At 50.2% G+C, this 18,013-nt stretch overlaps 6 protein-coding genes across 6 annotated transcripts; 4 read left to right on the forward strand and 2 right to left on the reverse strand.

Moving 5' to 3' along the window:
* Positions 1–147: 147 nt before the first annotated feature.
* Positions 148–3,257, reverse strand: FMAN_13660 (uncharacterized protein; the record flags this gene model as incomplete). Its single annotated transcript, XM_041833155.1, has 3 exons — positions 148–2,610; positions 2,662–2,980; positions 3,031–3,257. 3 exons carry the CDS (start codon positions 3,255–3,257, stop codon positions 148–150), a joined length of 3,009 nt encoding a protein of 1,002 aa, XP_041683547.1.
* Positions 3,258–4,804: 1,547 nt separating this feature from the next.
* FMAN_13661 (uncharacterized protein) lies at positions 4,805–6,079 on the forward strand (the record flags this gene model as incomplete). The annotated part of the gene is made up of 1 exon (XM_041833156.1): positions 4,805–6,079. The coding sequence occupies one exon, from the start codon at positions 4,805–4,807 to the stop codon at positions 6,077–6,079; it is 1,275 nt and encodes a 424-aa protein (XP_041683548.1).
* Positions 6,080–6,392: 313 nt separating this feature from the next.
* Positions 6,393–8,311, reverse strand: FMAN_13662 (uncharacterized protein; the record flags this gene model as incomplete). Its single annotated transcript, XM_041833157.1, has 6 exons — positions 6,393–6,502; positions 6,562–7,101; positions 7,161–7,196; positions 7,262–7,383; positions 7,468–7,969; positions 8,116–8,311. The coding sequence occupies 6 exons, from the start codon at positions 8,309–8,311 to the stop codon at positions 6,393–6,395; spliced, it is 1,506 nt and encodes a 501-aa protein (XP_041683549.1).
* An 868-nt stretch (positions 8,312–9,179) lies between these two features.
* Positions 9,180–10,838, forward strand: FMAN_13663 (putative sulfatase; the record flags this gene model as incomplete). The annotated part of the gene is made up of 1 exon (XM_041833158.1): positions 9,180–10,838. One exon carries the CDS (start codon positions 9,180–9,182, stop codon positions 10,836–10,838), a length of 1,659 nt encoding a protein of 552 aa, XP_041683550.1.
* Positions 10,839–11,456: 618 nt separating this feature from the next.
* FMAN_13664 (uncharacterized protein) lies at positions 11,457–14,215 on the forward strand (the record flags this gene model as incomplete). Its single annotated transcript, XM_041833159.1, has 2 exons — positions 11,457–11,642; positions 11,669–14,215. The coding sequence occupies 2 exons, from the start codon at positions 11,457–11,459 to the stop codon at positions 14,213–14,215; spliced, it is 2,733 nt and encodes a 910-aa protein (XP_041683551.1).
* A 1,180-nt stretch (positions 14,216–15,395) lies between these two features.
* FMAN_13665 (uncharacterized protein) lies at positions 15,396–17,892 on the forward strand (the record flags this gene model as incomplete). The annotated part of the gene is made up of 3 exons (XM_041833160.1): positions 15,396–15,654; positions 15,735–16,038; positions 16,140–17,892. The coding sequence occupies 3 exons, from the start codon at positions 15,396–15,398 to the stop codon at positions 17,890–17,892; spliced, it is 2,316 nt and encodes a 771-aa protein (XP_041683552.1).
* Between the last annotated feature and the right edge of the window lie 121 nt (positions 17,893–18,013).

Raw genomic sequence — 18,013 nt, forward strand, 5'->3', positions numbered from 1 at the left:
CCCCCTTCGGGCTTACTTCCACGCAGACGCATTCATCACTGACCGGTAGATGTGTTGACCATTACACCAGCTTAGGGTTTCTATCGGTATTTAGTGCCATATCAATCATGCTTATATTTATGCTCGGAACTGATGCTGCCCACGTTTCTAGTATATACTGCCTCCTAATGCTTCCGCATTGATATGTGATCTTTCACCAACAGACTTCTTCACGACTATAACAAGCTCGTCAAGCGTGCCCAAAAATCTCACAAACGAATAAACCGCTGCTGACCACTGTCTTCCTTCTTGCTTTGCTAGGTATTCCTTAGAGTTGCCCTCATCTTGAAAGTCTCCCCGTAACCTCCTGAACTGGATCGCCCGGCCCACCAAAGGCGTTGGTAAAATTGCTGGGAGTGGCTCTCCAGACATCAATGAATGCTGGAGAAGGGTCATGGTTGACATCAGGTCAGCGATCAGGTTTTCGTCGCCTGCGCTTACGCGATAGAAGAATCTCTCGCGGACTGGTAGTGGTAGCTTCGTCGCGGTCATGCTAAACTGTGCTAGGAAGACGTTGAGGTTATTGCAAAGATGGTTGGCGCGGCTGAGCGTCTCAGTATCGATGTTTGAGGTTGAGAACTCAAATTTGGTCTTGAGGATTGGAAGGGCGATGGAGTTGAGCAGCTCTTCGGTCGTGGTAGCCTGCTTCTCGATGACCTTGACGAAATCATCAGGAGGCGAGCGCCACACTGAAATCAGAAGGGCATAGCGGTCTCTGATGCTCGACAGCTGGCTGGATAAGATTTGCCGATAATGTCTATTTCCGGAAAGGGGTCGGGGGAGAAGCGCAACGAGGACGGCGGCGCCAAAACCGATAAGGACAAGAAGGATTCGCCGCCAGAAGACCTCGTAGCCGACTCCGGGATTACCGTAACTGGGAATATGCGTATCAACCCAACTATACGACATAACCATGTACATAGTTGACGTAAGCATGATACCAGCGGCCATATGCTGTGGCGGAGCAAACAATCTCCACCACATCATACCGATGATAGCGACTGCCATGATGGCAGCTAAGCCGTATGGGTTTCCGGGACCATTACCAGATCCAATGTACCAGCACAAAAGACCCAAGATACCTCCAGCAACAGTGCCAAGGGTACGAATGAGGATTCCAGATGTAAAGTCAGACATGTAAGGTTCGAGAGCCATCTGCGCCATGATCAGAGCCCATAGTCCCTTTTCGCGATAGTAGAAGCCAGCTGATGATGGTATCACTGCGGGAACGGCGAGGGCAATAGTCAAGACGAGCGCACGAAGAGCGTGAAGACCCTCGACACCCGTAAAGAAGTTGATAAGCGCCAAGAAGACCAGACTCGATTTGCTTCGTCGGCGGCTCGTCGGCTGTTCCATACTTTCCAGAATGGTGGCTGTTGTTCTTGCCCCTTCAGGGTCTTCCTTTTCCTTTCGCTTCTTGCTGAAGAGACTTCGCTTCTTCTCAGGTTTGGAAATGACGGACATTGTTCGAGTGAGATCGTTAGAGTTGGGAATCGTGGAAGGCGGTGCATCTTGTGACAAGCCGAGCGAGAAAATGTGCTGGAGGCCTCTGGGTAGCCATACTCGCTTCGATGCTCGCACCCTCTCAACCTCGATAGCTCTTTCGAGAACCCCTCCAATATTCTTTGTCAGATTGATGAGTCGTTCCTGGTATAGAAGACCAGACATCAAGCCAAGCAGAGGAGGTGCGCGGTGATCGTTGTAGATAACCTTGCCGTTGGCATCGAAGAGATGAGCATGAGGGGCGATCAATTGCTCTGCAGCCGTGTCTTCAAAATCTTCGAGCGCTTCTTGCAACAATGCAAGGATCTGCTCATGTTGACTGATTGTGTCGTTCTGAGAAGCTCCTGAGAATGCTTCGATGATGGCATTGACGCTTTGCTCGAGTGTTTGCAGCAGGGGAGTAGCGCATAAGGACAGTGCATCGATGGATTTGACAATCATCTCTTCAGTATCAGGGTGTCTTGTAAGCTCACGTAGATCAGCCGCTTTCGCAATATGATAAGCTAGAGGGTGCTTCTCGTTGTCAGACTTCTCAAGTTCCTCAGCCGCTTTGGTTAGAGCTTCATCTTTGGCAAAAAGCTCTTCGCGAGAGATTGACATCTGCAATAACTCGCCGAAGGATACCAGTACTTGTCGTAGTGGTTCTTGAAAAGACTTGATATCTTCGGGACTCCATCGTCGATAAGAAAAGTCCAAAGGTAGAAACTTGACAGCACTTTCGACGCTCTTGAAGGACACGGTCAAGGTACTCTTCAAGGCTTGTAGCTGCTCGGGCTCAAACCTGGCTCTCGTCTTAAAATGCCATGTCAGAGCCTTCACGTACCCATTCATGGGGCGGAGAAGGTCTGCCATGCTTCCAAGGGTGATTTGAGAGGTTGACTGCGGGAAAAACAACAAATTGCAAACAACTCCGACCCCAACTGCGATGGCACTTGGGAGAATCAAGACTTTCGGTATGGTGCCCTTGAAAGTAGGAATGAGTGGTGCTGTCGTGAAGTAGATGTCGGCAACAATCATGGAAAACATGGACACAAGCATCAAGTTGGGAGCAGAAACTCGCAGACGCGCCTGGCCAAAGTTTGTTAGTTGAAAACACGATTGGCTACACAATCAACTTACCATTAGATAGACAAACAACCCCATCATGCAGAAGTACGTGACCGATACGCGAGTATCCAACATAAAGCCTTCGTAGATAGCTATTTGTTGATAGGTTGCCTGGCCCGACGCTTGATCAACGTTGGTCGTGTTTTGAGGCATTGATTGTTGCAATTCCGCGTAGCGTTGTTGCAAATCAGCCAGAGGCCTTGTCGCCAAAGCAGCTTTCATCGTGATGACTCCCCAGGCCCAGCCGAGTGCAAGACCGACGCAGATCATAACTCCGGCTGCGAAGTGGATGAATACGACGCCCGAAGGCGGCATGATGAATAGGACAACACTGAAGACGCGTTAATGCCTGATAATATGGAATCTTCATGATGGACCTACCATCCGAAGAATGCCGACTGGCCGAGCACTCTCAGCGTGTCGCTGATGTAGATAAACAAGGTGAGGATCCAAACAGCCAAAGAGCACTTGAACAAAATCTTGAGGTCCTTGGCATTGAAGTGGTCCAGCCAAGCCGGGAGTCGCTTGGGGCTGTTGAAAGCATGGAAAGACGCCTCGTCATCTCCCATTGAGCTCTCCTCTTTCGTTTTCGACCGTTTCAGCCTCATGCCTCACACAGTCCGAGTGAACCGGCGATTGTTTTGGTGTTGTTTTGGTGACGTTTTTAGAGTTTGAAGAAATGCATTGAATTTGGGGATCGCCATGCCAGCGCGAGGCGGGAGTGGCGCTTATTTAGTCACGCTTTCAGGCGCTCATTTCGTATTGTCGACACTAAGACCAATGCGTGTAGATTGTCTTATCTAGACGCTAAACCCCTGCAATTTAAGATCACCAGAATCCGTGCAGATCAAATAGCCCATGCTCAGTGTAACATTGTGATGAAATTGTGCAAGTCATACCCAAGCGTAACCTTGTGTTTTGTTATGATCATCGTTGCGAGGCTTTGCACAGTAGTATTCGCATCAGATATCCAGATGTTATTCATAACCCAGATAGCCGAGGGTCGGTCTCGGTATCTTGTTGCGGCCTCCTAACCAGGCCGCCTACGACAATTCATGTTTATAGAATCCTTCATTGCATCTTCTATCATGCACCGTTCTATTCAAGCTTAGTGCCCTGAGATCCTTTACAGAATGAAACAAGGAAAGCGATTATGCAACCATACAGCCAATATCCCCGTCAGCACTAATAATTGGTTACTCTATAGCTACGGAGTAGTTGTGACTACAATACTATTGAATCAAAAAAAGGCAAGACTACGAGGGGGATGATCCGGTATTGTTAAAGAAAAGAAACGAATAACATGTTTGGGGTTGCCAGGTCCTTTTTCAAACTCAGCACAAGAGCCTAATGCTCGCAGTTGACGAAGCACTACTCATCTATGGAAGCTTATAAGTTCAATGTAGAAACTAGCGCGACAAAACGAGCTTGACAAGGCCAAAACAGGCGGCTGATACTCTCAACGAGAAGGGTCTGCAGCGTGGGAGACTAGAGCGAGGTTGACCGGACCTAAAGGTCCTAGCCATGTGACAACGCTGCCCGTTCCATCGTCGGCTCGGTCCATGCCGCTTAAGCTATGCATTGCAACCAACCATGTGCCCTTCGACAGCCACAATATGCAGCTCGGAGCAAATGTGACAGCCTAAGCTCCGAGGGCACTGGAATGAGGCTCAAGTCTAGGCCAAGTCTTTGCGCGGGGTTCAGAGACTCAGCTGAGACGCCACGAACGTTCAATGCGCTGATGCGTAAGCAAGCAGCACCATTGTGTGATAAGAGGCTTGAATTAAGAAGATTCATTTCGCCAATTACCACGGGGAGTCTCAGCCTGTGTTATGAGACTTATGCAAGCAGGAATTAAAAACCTTTGACGTCCAGTCAACGAAGGAATGTGACAAGCCAAGCTGAAAAGAAATTGATCAAGTTGTTGTGTACTGAGGAAAGTTTAGATGAGAGAGACATGAAAATGAGAATCGAGTGAAAAGAAATAGACAATAGATGAATCCGGAGCCCGACCTCATCTATAAGAAGGAAGTGCCTCCCGGTCTGTATATTTCATCTCCAGACACTCATCACTCACTCATATTTTTACAACTCTTAGTTTAATCACATCACCTTTTCTAACCGTTCGATCTATATCTCAACCACACCTCCCACAATGTCTTCTTCACAAAACGGAGGTCTTGTTCACCAGCAACTCATCCCTGCAGATAGCATCACTGCATCCTACGATAACGAGGCCAAGCTTCTGATTCTCAAGGCCTCTGGCACCCACGTTGACCTTACCAGAGACATCAAATTCCGTCGTCTTCCTTTCGATGGTGGTCTCCTCTTCGAGCTGATCGGTTGGGTGGGCCCAATCATTCATGGAGAGTCACCCTATGAGATCACAGACAGCTTCAACATCGATCTTCCTAGCATCGTTTTCCCATCCAATACTGTTGTTGTCAACACTGAGAACAAGCAGCATTGGGTTGTCCCTATTCAGTACAACAATTCAAACGGACAGGCTGCCACTAATGGCAAGGCTGAGGTTGAGCTGCCTGAGATTAAGCAGGTCTCTGGGGACAACAAGATTGATGTTCTTGCCCATGAACCCTTCACCATCCAACAGAGTGACTCTTTCACGGGCAAGGGTGGCTCAGTCAACATTGATTTCGACAAGACTTTTCTCACTCTGAATGATGCTCGTATTGACGATGGGAAGATCGTATGGACTTTCACTGCTCAACAGACTGGAACCACCGAAGTCATTGTCTATGTGGGCCAGACCCAGCCTCCATTCTTGTATCGCATCCCCTATGTTGTGGAGAGTCATGTTCTCCTCGATGATAAATCTGTCCCAACCCAGACTACGGTCTCTTTCAGCGTGAGCAACAACGGGCAAGGCAGTAGCGGAACATACGGCGCTGCGTCCAATGGACACAAGAACGGCAACGGTAACCAGAAAGTTGGCCTCCCTCTGTCTTGGGATGGGTTCATCAACGTTGGTCTCAACCTTATCCAGAAGCAGTATCCCAATGCCAACCTTCTCGAAGTTGACGCCACTCCCCTGACTCGCAAGCCTGTCCAGAATGAATGGGGTCTTGTCAACAACCGTATTGTTTGTGGTCTCAGCGGTAACAAGACTGCTATCATCCAGTCCACCGGATGGGGTGAGTTTGGAAAGGTCCAGACCATCAACTCTCCCTTCTTGGGTGATCAGGTCATCTCCTGGCCTGTCGCGCTCGATATCCATGATGCGTTCACTATCCTCCGAAAGGCGGGATACAAGCAGGCAGTTTATGCGGTTACTCTCCGCCAGCCTCTCTATCCTGGAGATGATCAGCCTTTCTACATCTTCAACACTGGCCCTGAGTTTATTGCCGTCGGAACAAAGGACAAGAAGATCCACAACTTTGGTGTCTCCGAGTACAATGTTCAGAAAGCTTAGGTTTCTCCACGGTTTCTTCTATACCACAGACTGTGTTTCTCTTCTCTTCAACCCGGAACAGATTGATAACTGCTCGCCTTATTTTCCTAGATAACTAATCCTATTTGTATTACCCAACAATGCTTTCTCGTGAACAGTAATTTATTACTATTGAAGGTGCGCCAGTAAGCCATCAGAAGACACCACCCGTGCCGGAGCGCGAGAATCTATACTGGGTGAAAATTTGCTGTAATGCTTCAGCCATAGTGTCCACCATGTGCTAGCTTTGCTTGCATTACGACTAGAGAAGTGACTTCTTCATGCTTCAAAGAACCTAGTTCGACTTGCCAGACTGCATTACAACCTCTCTCTCCATCTCCTTCTCACTTGCTACCCCGTCTTCTACAGGTCTCGCGATAGTGACACCAGCCCGACGGGCAAAGACTAGGGCAGATGTCAGTCATTGTTCGGGCTAGGCAAGTTGGGTGAGACATTAGACTTACGGTCTTCCATTTCTTCTAGAGACTTGCCTTTGGTCTCTGTGATAAAGAACCAGACAAATACAACAAGCGTGAAATTGAAAATTGAGAACATGAGAAAGGTTCTCCAGCCAAGGTTCTTGACAGCGTGGGGAGTGGCTTGAGAAAAGACGAAGTTGAACAGCCATTGCGTTGAAGTACTGATGGCAATGCCAGCCTCGCGAGTCCGGCTGCTAAAGATCTCACCAGTGTAAACCCACGGTACAGGCCCCCAAGAGATGTTATAGCTCATGGCTTCGAGATAAATCATAGTCAGAGAGGCAATAGAAGGAGGGGTCAGTCCAGCATCAGGGTTCGGAGGAAACTTGACTGTCAAGATTGCCACGATGAGCATGTAAGTGCCCATCAGGCCTGCCCCTCCTAGCAGGGAGCCACGACGACCGATTCGTTCAGCGAGGAATAACAGGAAGAAAAGACACGCCACGACTTTGACAAGACCGAAGAAGCCGGTAAGCAGAAGCTTGTCCTGGCCGGCACCAACTAGACCAAAAATCTGAGGAGCATCTGAATAGACATGTTAGAAATACTTGGAAAGGCACTGAGCTGCACAGGAATTCACTTACAGTACGCCATGGAGGTGTTGCCGGTGAGTTGAACGCCTTGAAACGTAGTTCATTAGCTAAAGCCAGGCCTCTGATTATGGAAGATCCAAAAGAAGTCTTACCGATTTGCAAAGCAATGATGAGGCCGAGTCGGTAACGGTTGACGGGTTCAATAAGCTCTTTCCAAGTCAAACCAGCCTTGATACGGTTCTCTTCGTCGATGCTACGAACAATCTCGCCGAATCTGTGGGGGGAATGTGTGTCAGAAGCAAGCCATTTGCCCAGCAGTCCAGGGATATGTGAATTGCCATGCTTGAGGGTGACTTACTCTTCTTGGACTTCTGCAGAATCTCCACCGCGTACCCAGATCAAAGATTGCAAAGCCTCCTCACGGCGATTTGTCTTGGCCAGCCAACGAGTACTCTCCTTTGTAAACAGCATTCCTAGGCCAAGAATAGTGCCGGGAACAAGCTGTAAACCGACCGGTAGTTGCCACTGGGCGCTGCTGTCGTCGGGGATGTGGATGCTCGCTGCATAATCAACCCAGTACGAAGTCATGACTCCCAAGGTAAAGAAGAACTGGAACATGCTACCAAGCATGCCACGGATATTTTTCGGTGCCATCTCAGCAGAGTACATGGGCACGATTACAGTGGCCATGCCAACGCCGACTCCCGAGACAAATCGAGCAATGTAGAATCCGGCGAGATGATGAGTGTTGATGGTTTGCACCACGGCGCCGACATTGAAAATAGCCGAGGCTAGAACAAGAGACCAGCGGCGGCCAAATCGAGCGGTGAAGGGCCAGATGAAGAAGCAGGAGAAGAAAGCTAGTGAAGAGGAGAGCTCCGAGTTAGTGATATATTTCGTCTGCATAGGGCCAGGAAACACGGGACAAGGGCACTGTCACCATGCAGAAGGGCATTGCATTCAACAAACAACTGCAACAAACAGATAGATGGATAGATGTACTCACCACCAGCTTGCAAAAGACTCGTGGATAGTGAACCGACATTGGCTTTGTCCTTGGTGGTATACCGGAAATCCCGTTGGAAGCTCGGGAAGGTCAGAATTCCGCCAACAATACCAGTGTCATAGGCAAAAAGAAAAGAACCAACGCAGCATAACGCTACAAGGTAGAATGCTCTGAAGGTTCCGAGAGCCTTCGTCATTTTGGCACTTGTTCAGCGATGGGAGACCGGACGTGACTTTCGAATATGAATCAAGATAGAAGAGATCATGAGCATCTCCAACTGAAAGACTGTTAAGAGGCCGACTGTCTTGTGGCATGACGAAAAGCTTTATAGAGAAATACATCATCCACGCGGAACGTAGACGGGCAAACTGGCGTTAAAGCATGGCGTGCTGTGGAAGGGCAATGGTGAGATGCACCGCAAATGGGCTGGAATCGAGACTCTGCTAGGTAGAGATCCCGGAAGATTGGTACAGCTGTGAGGTTTGGTGGACACCATCTTGGAAGGATCATGCACTGGAGTCCTGTCATGGATCTGTAGGTTGGCAGCCGAAAAGACTAACCCCAAAGTGAGCTCGTTACCGATACCCGGACACAGGGATGAGTCGGGTAGTCTCCACAGCCAAGTCGGGGCCAATTACACTATACCCGATTGTAGCATCCGGCCGACTACCGGTAGCCATCGTTTCTTCTTTTGGCTGCAACAGAGTCATGCTGGGGCTGTGAGCTCTTGATAGGCCATTCGAGCTGGAAAGGAGAGCGCCAGGAAGAGAAGACAGTCGCCTACGGGCCGTCGCATCGGCTTTCAAAAATTCTCACGTCTGATGTAAAAGCGTGAGAATACGATAGCTAACATTAGCCGGTGGGACAGTTTGTTGTCCCGAACCTGCGTCACATACATAGTAAGCACTTCACCAAGTTCTCCTCATAGCTTGTGGCTACCTGATCGTCCCAAGCACTGACTGACATATTCTACCGCCGTTCCTTAGGTCTCAAAGCGTGTCTCTTTCCATATTCTGCCTCATTCTATTCTTCACCAAACGAATCACTCAATCATTGGGGTCAAGATGGACTCGCGGCCGAATATTCTCTTCATCATGGCAGATGACCATGCATCCAAAGCCATCAGTGCTTATGGCGCCGGCATAAACAATACGCCAAACCTCGATCGGATTGCCAAAAATGGAATGCTCTTCAATCACTGCTATGTAACAAACTCCATCTGTACACCATCTCGAGCGGCCATTCTTACAGGAACACACAACCACGTGAACGGAGTCATGACGCTCGACAACCACATCAACAAACATATGCCCAACGTAGCGAAGCACATGCGCACAGGCGGTTACCGTACGGCAATGGTAGGCAAGTGGCATTTGGGCGAAGGCGAACCACACGAGCCGACGGGCTTCGACTACTGGAGCGTCCTGCCAGGCCAAGGGGACTACTGGGACCCCGAGTTCATCGAAATGCCCCCGGACGGCAAAGGCGCAGGCGTCGAGCGTCACGAAACAGGCTATGTCACGGACATCATCACGAACAAGTGCCTCGAGTGGATAACTGCCACCGAGAGCTCTGGCAAGCCATTCTTTGTGATGTGCCATCACAAAGCTCCTCACCGATCTTGGGAATGCGATACAAAGCACAAGAGCCTGTATGCCGACAAGCCGATCAAGGTTCCAGAGACGTACAACGATGACTATAAGAATAGAGCTAAAGCTGCCAGAGTGGCCAAAATGCGCGTGGCTGAGGACTTGACGTATCAGGATCTCGGACTCGTTCAGCCTGATGGAGGTCGGTCTGTAGGCGAGCGTGTGACTCAAGAGTCCGGCTCGGCCCAACGCAAGATCCCAACGGACCCGAGCATTAAGCTGATTGACAAAGATGATGGCACCGTTTTCACCTTCACTACACCTGCCGAGCTGTCTGCCTTCAAGTTCCAACGCTACATGCAGCGCTACCTGCGCGTGATCCAATCTGTGGATGACAATGTAGGGCGCATGCTGGACTATCTTGACCAGAAGGGCCTTACCGAGAATACTCTTGTTATTTACACTTCGGACCAGGGCTTCTTCTTGGGTGAGCATGGATGGTTCGACAAGCGGTTTATGTACGAGGAATCTTTCCAGATGCCCTTCCTGGCGCAGCTCCCGAAGCAGATTCCAGCCGGCTCTATCAGCAACGAGATATTCTGCAACGTCGACTTTGCCCCGACCTTCCTCGAGCTGGCGGGCATCAAGATCCCGAACTATATGCAAGGCAAGTCGGCACTGCCCCTGATGCGCGGGGGATCCGTGACAGGTCCTGAATGGGAGAACGTCGCGTATCACCGTTACTGGATGCACAACGATGTAATTCACCAGGCCTATGCGCACTACGGATGTCGCAATCAGCGGTATAAGCTCATTTACTGGTACAACGAGGACCTCGGAGTTGTAGGCGCGCGGCCAGGAAGTGCAGACAATATTCATGAGCCAGAGGAAAAGGAATGGGAGCTATTTGATTGTGAGAAGGACCCCCTGGAGCTCTTCAACTTGTACAATGATAGTGCGTATAGTGACGTGGTCAAGCACATGACGGCTCTCCTCGAGGCCAAGATGGAGCATATTGGCGATGATCCGATCCATCTTCGGCTGAGTGGTCCAAGTAAAGGTGTCCCAGCGGCAGTCAAGTATGCAGAACAGAACGGCGTGCGACCCGAGCATGCGCTGAAGCAGAGGTTGTGAAGGATTGGATGGAACGCAGATTGTAAGACAACCGATAGATGAGACATGTACATAACACAGTGACTAGAAGCATCAAGATCCTAATGAAACCGTGCTCGCAAAGTCAAGCCTCTTAGCCTGTGAAAAGGAGCTGCGATGAAGCTATTGTACTCTGGGCCCCTGTGAAGGGTTTGCAAGAATGGACCTTGGCGACTTACCCCCAATGATTGACCTCTGAAGGCGCTGTGACTCTGCTGGTGCGGGGCGAGAAGGCACTAAAAAGACGCTGACCCGCCCTAAATTAAATTCAGTTGGTTCCGTCACTTGGAGAGAATAGCACGCCATGGCCCCTTGAGAATTCTCCACTTCCCCGCAAACACGGGTCGCTGCAGTTTCATTGTCATCCAAATCATTCACATCTCACAAACTGGGTCAATTCACAAGCCGATAAGTTACGGTCGCGAGAAGGATGGCACCCAATGGACTACGAACAGCATATCGGTCATTTCAGGCTTCATATCAATGCATACACCCCTCAAACATGTTTTCAATGCAAACAGCGCAAGGTACGCTGCGACAAACAACCAGGGATCTGTCGCAATTGTCGACGGCTGAACCTGGATTGCTCTCTCAACAACGATGAGCACCAACTTCACGAGAGGCCGTCGCCGTCAAGAAAACGACTCAGAGGAGCTCGTGCCTGCTCTTCCTGTCGTCTTAAGAAGATCAGGTGCTCGGCGACGCTTCCAGCATGTGTCGCATGTCGGCAGAAGGACATCAGATGCACTTATCCGCCACTTAAGCGTTATCGACGCGCTCCAGAAGGTTATTTGCTTGACGAAACTACTCAGGTGGAGGAAGAGGCACCTCAGCAACCCGAATCCTCCTTTATGGAAAGAGAACGAGGCTTACAGTCTGTCTCCGAAAACTCAACCAGTCCTTCCGCTACTGAAATAACGGAGCAGCACCAACACCAAAAAGAACCGGAGCAGCAGCAGGTACTGGCACACGATTATGAACACGGCCTGGTGATCGACCAGGAGCATGAACTGGAGCACGAGCCTCAGCGACAGGATGAGGACAACCAGCGACAGGAGCATCAACAGCATCAGCTACAAAGAACAGAACTACCCCGACTGCGGCAATCTGCGGGACATCCTTCAAGGTGCGAAGAAACAGCTACAATACCGCTGTCTTCGCCGGCAGACTCGTCGGTGTCGTGGCATCCATCGTCAACAGGGTCTGTAACAAGAGGCTCAGGGTATGGTGGCCCAAGCCGCGATCAACTAGACAGCCTCCTTGACGTCTTCTTCAAGTTCATCTATCCCATGCCATCATACGCATTTCTACATCCAGAAATCACCAGGAGAAGGTGCCGTTCGCATGATGTACATCGTGCCCTTCCTGCGTCAATTTGCGCAGTTGCAACGTTGTACCTGCACAGAGAAGTTGATCTTAATCTCGATCATCGAGAGGACTCGAGTCGAAGAGCGCCTAACAACATCGTTGCCTCCGCTGAGGACATGGGTGCTTGGATCAGGATGGCCGAGGAGAGCATCTGGCGAAGTCTCGAATCGCCGAGTATCACCAAACTCCAGGCGCTTCTCCTTGTAATTCACTATTACATAGAGACGGAGCTTTTCCAGAGAGCTTTCATGTTGACAGCAACGGCTGCTCGTTTCGCCACGACGATGCGACTCAATTACGAGCGACATGACCTTCAGCCAGTTGCGCGAGAAGTACGTCGCCGCACTCTCTGGTCTCTAAAGATGGTTGAGCGCTATTTCTCGATTGGCCTTGCCGAGTTTGACTCGTTGCCAATGGAGGTCATCTACATCGACGTTCCGCGCAGCGAGGAAGACTTCATGGCAATGACCAATGGCCACGAAATTGATGTTACTGCAAAGGAACAAGCCGACGGCGCGTACCAAGACTGCCGCGGTGAGGGGGGCACCTACGGGCTTGTTATGCAGCTGGAAGCAATTCGATGTGATGTAATGAAGCTTTCTAGGAAAATCGCGTTGCTAGAAACGCCGTTATGTAACCTCACAGGCCTCTTCAGCCACCACTTACAAACATTAGCATGCATGGAGAAGCCAGCACCGATCCTGGAAGCTCTCTTAAGCGTGGATGGAGCATTCGACTCTCCTGGCAGCAGTAGTAACGGAAACGGGTCAATCTCCCGATGGCTCCCTCGTCTATTGCTGGCCCACATCTCATGGCACCAAGCACACTGCGACATCAACCGCATCCTTTTGCCTGGGTACTCGGAGGCTGCTCCCGCTGCTGTGCTCGTTGGCCATGACAACCAGGTCATCCTTGCTGCTGAGGCTCAGTGCTTGCATCACGCAACGCGAATTATCTACATACTTACCGCACTCAACCAGCATAGCACGCAACATCACCTCCTTGAATTCGACACAGCTATTTGTGCTTATCATGCCACCCGTCTCATCCTCTTCATCTCTCGATTCGGCCAAGGGCCCGCTCGGCCGTCACCGGAATTCGCTGTTAGCCGTGCCGAGCTTTGCCTAGCTGCGCTCAAGAGATTTTTCCGATTCTCGGCACTCGTGACTCCTATCATTAGGGAACTGGAGGAGTCCATCACCATCTTCTCAGAGCAGCAAAAGAATAAACGAAACCTTCCTAGCGATCAATCAGGGACCGCTGGATTTATTCACGTGGCAGCGAACCAGGGGTCAGCTGCCGCAGCAAACGCAACACCTCTTACAGGAACTCCATCTTATGAGACCCAACCAGGCTTCTCAGGTACTACAGCCAACGAGATATGCACACCCGATTCCAGCCCAGCCACTGCACCGACGGTCAACGGCGAACCCGGAGAGGGTCTGACTCTGCAGAGTGAGATCCATCATCTGTCCTCGCTACAGAGTCAAAGCAGATCAGACGGTCATTTTTCCGAAGCCGTGCGTGCTCGACAGCGCTTAGCTGTACACAGTCTCTTGCGCCGGGCTGAATTGACAAATGTTGAAAGCGACGAAGAAGAGTACCACAGCTCCCATATTGACGAAGTAACTCCTAGTTCTGACGCACCTCGGCACCCGGCCGTTTCGACGGGGAACAACCAACAAAGTCCTTCCACACGGTGCAACCATGGCACTTCTCAAGAGGAGAGACCTCGCGTCGTTGGTGCATCGACCGCTACTGCTGATACGACCGCAAGATCGCAGTCAGCAAAACCCCGGCCGAAAAGTTACTCTACAACCATTAATCAGCCTACCAAAGACAAGCCTCGAGCTCATACGGCCAAACCTCATGGCCAAGAGCCAACGAGCACTCGCAGCCCTGCTGTGCCTGGTCTCTTCGCATGGTGGGCTCCCCAAGACTGGGCATGGCTCCTGGAGGATCAACTCGTGGAATTGGGCGCAAGCACGTGAACGACAATTCATCTTATTGACTCCATATGTTGCGCCCGTGCTATCGGCAAAAGTGCAGGTCATCTCGTCCAAGAAATGCTACGACCACTTCAATTAAACATTGCTTTGACTTTGAGGGCTAAGCCATATAATCTTCCAATAACATCGTTGCTACTCAGTCTGGCGGGAAACGCGTGCCGTTCTTATATTGTACTTGACCCACTGCTTCCTGTAGATCTACTCAGAAATTATTACATCCTACGAATGAGTGTTGCTGGGAGATGTAACTCACGGAGATAATATGGTATCAAGGACAATCACGAGCCATCATGCCAGGCTAGGTATGGCGTAATTTAGGCTAGCCCTATCTTACATGATGCTCGGTTTGTAGCAACCGATCAACCTCGTTTTCGTTTAAATAACTCTTATTCAAAGAAGGTGAACAAGAATCGGCACTTCACCCAGAACTCGTGGCTCCTTCGAAAGAGTTTTAGCCCCGAAGCAAATTCGGCGACGAAAATGAACCATCCACGCGGACTATGACTGTGATTGCGTTTGCGTCTTTCGAGGGCCGATGTCCTTGAAAATGGCTTAACCTTTTCTGGTAAATCCGGCCGAGATACACGTACTCGGGCATCTGATCTGGGGTTCGGTAGTCGGTCAATACCACCTTGACTAGATTGCAATTGGTTCAGAAAAGAAACTAAGATGGATATGTCTTGTCCGAGCGACGAGCCTCCAGGCTCATCTCACGTTGGCAGTCACTGAGTCAATTGAACATATCGCAACACCGTCCGGTTGTCGGTTTATATCCTCAGATAATCAGTCTATCGAATCACATTCGTAGGTAATACCACAGATTCATCTCCGGACTCACAAGAAAAGGATCATGCATATGGCCATAGACAGGATCGTCGCCATCCGCTCAACCTTGGCGGAACGGACCTGGCTCAGCTCGCTTCATAAATTGATTCGTCATCTTTGCAGAAATGAGACAAGCAAGCTAAGGCCATATGCCCCAGCTTTATACCGATGTACCTTGAAAGAGTGAAACTAGCATTAGCAACTCTGCTGCATTGGCCTGTGAAGAAAAGTATAAGAAGAATGTCATCCCATGGATACATCCAACCACTAACAGTAACTCCCCCAAGAATCCAGCTGTCAGCGCCTCTGCACAAGTCACCCTCAACAGCCTGGCGAGATGGTCCGTTTCTCCGTGACGAGCCTAGCTCTTACTGGGTCCTTGGCGTACCATGTGATCGCCGCCCCGAGCGCAAACAACGAAGCCTGGAAAAACAAAGCTCTCTCCCCAGCTGAGCGCGCGGAGGCTCTCTTGCCCACACTCAAATGGACAGAGAAGATCGCCCAGCTAGGTGGTATAAGGAAGCTTCTGGATCCTAATTCATCCTTTAATCAGACTGCATATGATGCATTGTACCCTCTGCAACATGGTATACTAAGTAAGTAGGTCTTTCGAAAGGCGCAAGTGCACAAAGCCTTGTCTCGACGAGCAAGTCCCAAGCTGACAAATTCTCATTAGGTTACGGCTCACAATTGAATCCTGCTGAAAAGGTGCTGCCATTCGCGAACAAGGTCCGACAGGAGCAGATGCAGGATGGCAAAGTTCCGTACATTACAGTCACAGATTCGGTCAACTCCATCTATGTGCCTGGAGGGACCCTTTTTCCAGCAACACTCTCACTCTCCACGACATGGGACCTAGGTCTGTATGGCCAAGTAGCGGGAGCGATTCGAGACGAGAACATGGCGCTCGGGACGCACTGGGTACTAAGTCCCGAGCTAGACGTAGCCAAGGATCCCAGATACGGCCGTGTGGGTGAGACGTAAGCAACTCCTTTTCCACTACAACTTCATTATTCTATTTGCTCGCGGTTTTGACGGCTTCCTGTGCACATGGAGGTTTGGCTAATCGGTTTTCTACTAGCTACGGCGAAGATGTCTATCTTGTCGGTGAATTCGCGGCGCAGTATGTTCGAACTATGGAAGAGAAAGACAAGAACGGATTCATCAAAGTTGCCACGACGGTCAAGCACTTTTTATACGGAGAAGGCGGCGGCGGCATCAACACTGCAAGCATGGCCGGCGGCGTCAATCACTTGTACAACGATCTCGCCCTTCCGTACATCCGCGTGCTCAAGGAAAACCCTGCGTCTATCATGGTGTCGTATTCCAGTATCGATCGTGTCCCTATGTCAATCAACAAACAGCTTCTGCAGGGTATGCTGAGATCTGAAATGGGCTTTGATGGCCTGCTCATGTCGGACGCCGTGGCCATTCCACATCTCCATACCCAAAGCCTCGTGGCTTCGTCTCTCAAGGATGCAGCTACTAAGGCCCTCCGTGCCGGATTGCAGCTCGAGCTAGCTCCTCAACAACCAGCCGCATTCCCGACTCTTGTCAACAGTTCGGACGACCAGGAGATCGTGAGGTTGGTAGACGAGGCAGTGAAGCAGCATTTGATCATCAAGTTTGCGACTGGCATGTTTGATCTTCCCTTGCCCACGATGAAGGACCTCAAGAAGGTGCTTCGAGCATCCAAGCATCTCGAAATCAACCGGAAGGCTTCACGCGAATCCATCGTCCTACTACAGAACAAGAACAGTTTTCTTCCCAAGTCCAAGATCTCCAAGGTTGCGCTCCTCGGTCCCATGGCCGACATTTTGAATCCTGGAAGCTACGCTCCCAGTACGAGCGAGAAACCCTTGCATGGACGCACGCTGAAGGAGAGCCTCGAGGCAGCGCTCGGAGCCAAGAACGTTAAGTACATCAAGGGCGTTGACATTGCTTTCGTACGTGACAGTGATACTGAGGGCATCCAAGCTGTTGTCGCTGCTGCAAAGGAGGCCGGCCTTGCGATTGTGGCTGTTGGATCTCTGTCCGTATACACTCTGGATCCAAATGCTGGCGAGCGTACGGATGGCGAATTCTTCACACATGCCAGTTTGGGCTTCCCCGGTAGTCAGCAGCAACTCATTGACGCCGTTCTCGACGCCGGCGTGCCAACGATTGTTGTTCTCAGTGGTGGCCAGTCGTTTGTGCTCAACAACTCAACCATACGGGCCGACGCCATCCTCCACACGTTCCTCGCTGGCGAGTTCACCGCCGATAGCGCAGTCGAGATCATCCAGGGCAAGATTAACCCTAGCGGCAAGCTGACTGTGACTATGCCGCAAGCTGAGGGAGCCCTCCCAGTATACTACGACTATCTGCCTTCTGACGCACAAGGCGGCGTAAGCTTCATTCAGACTCCTAGTGTTTGCGCCACATATGACTACAACTTCCCCTGTCTAAAACGAGGTGATGCTCCCATGCCGTTCGGCTACGGCCTCAGCTACACCAGCTTCGACATCTCTGCTCCTAAGATTACTCAGAACGGTAACGCCTTTTCTATCTCGGTTACGGTGACCAACACGGGCTCCCTCACAGGCAAGGAGGTCGTTCAGGTCTATCAGAGACCCTCGAACTCCGAGATAGAGCTGCCAAACAAACGCCTGATCCGCTTTCAGAAGGTTGAGGTAAAGTCAGGCCAGAGTAAGGTTGTTAACTTCAGGATACCCAAGAACGATCTTGGCTACTACAGCAATGCCAAGTATCGAGTCGAATCAGGGGAATACATCTTCTGGACGGGTTCAAGTTCTAAGATGACTGATTTAAAGAATGCCACAATTGCCCTATAGTAATACGATTTATATCTATAAATTAATTAAGGTACTTTAAGTAGTTTTTATAAAATAGTTTTTCTATTTAAATCCGCAATTATAATATTATACAACTCCTCAAGTTCTTATTATTAGTCCG

Source organism: Fusarium mangiferae (assembly GCF_900044065.1).
Source record: "Fusarium mangiferae strain MRC7560 genome assembly, contig: FMAN_scaffold007, whole genome shotgun sequence".
NCBI classification, from domain to species: Eukaryota; Fungi; Ascomycota; class Sordariomycetes; order Hypocreales; family Nectriaceae; genus Fusarium; species Fusarium mangiferae.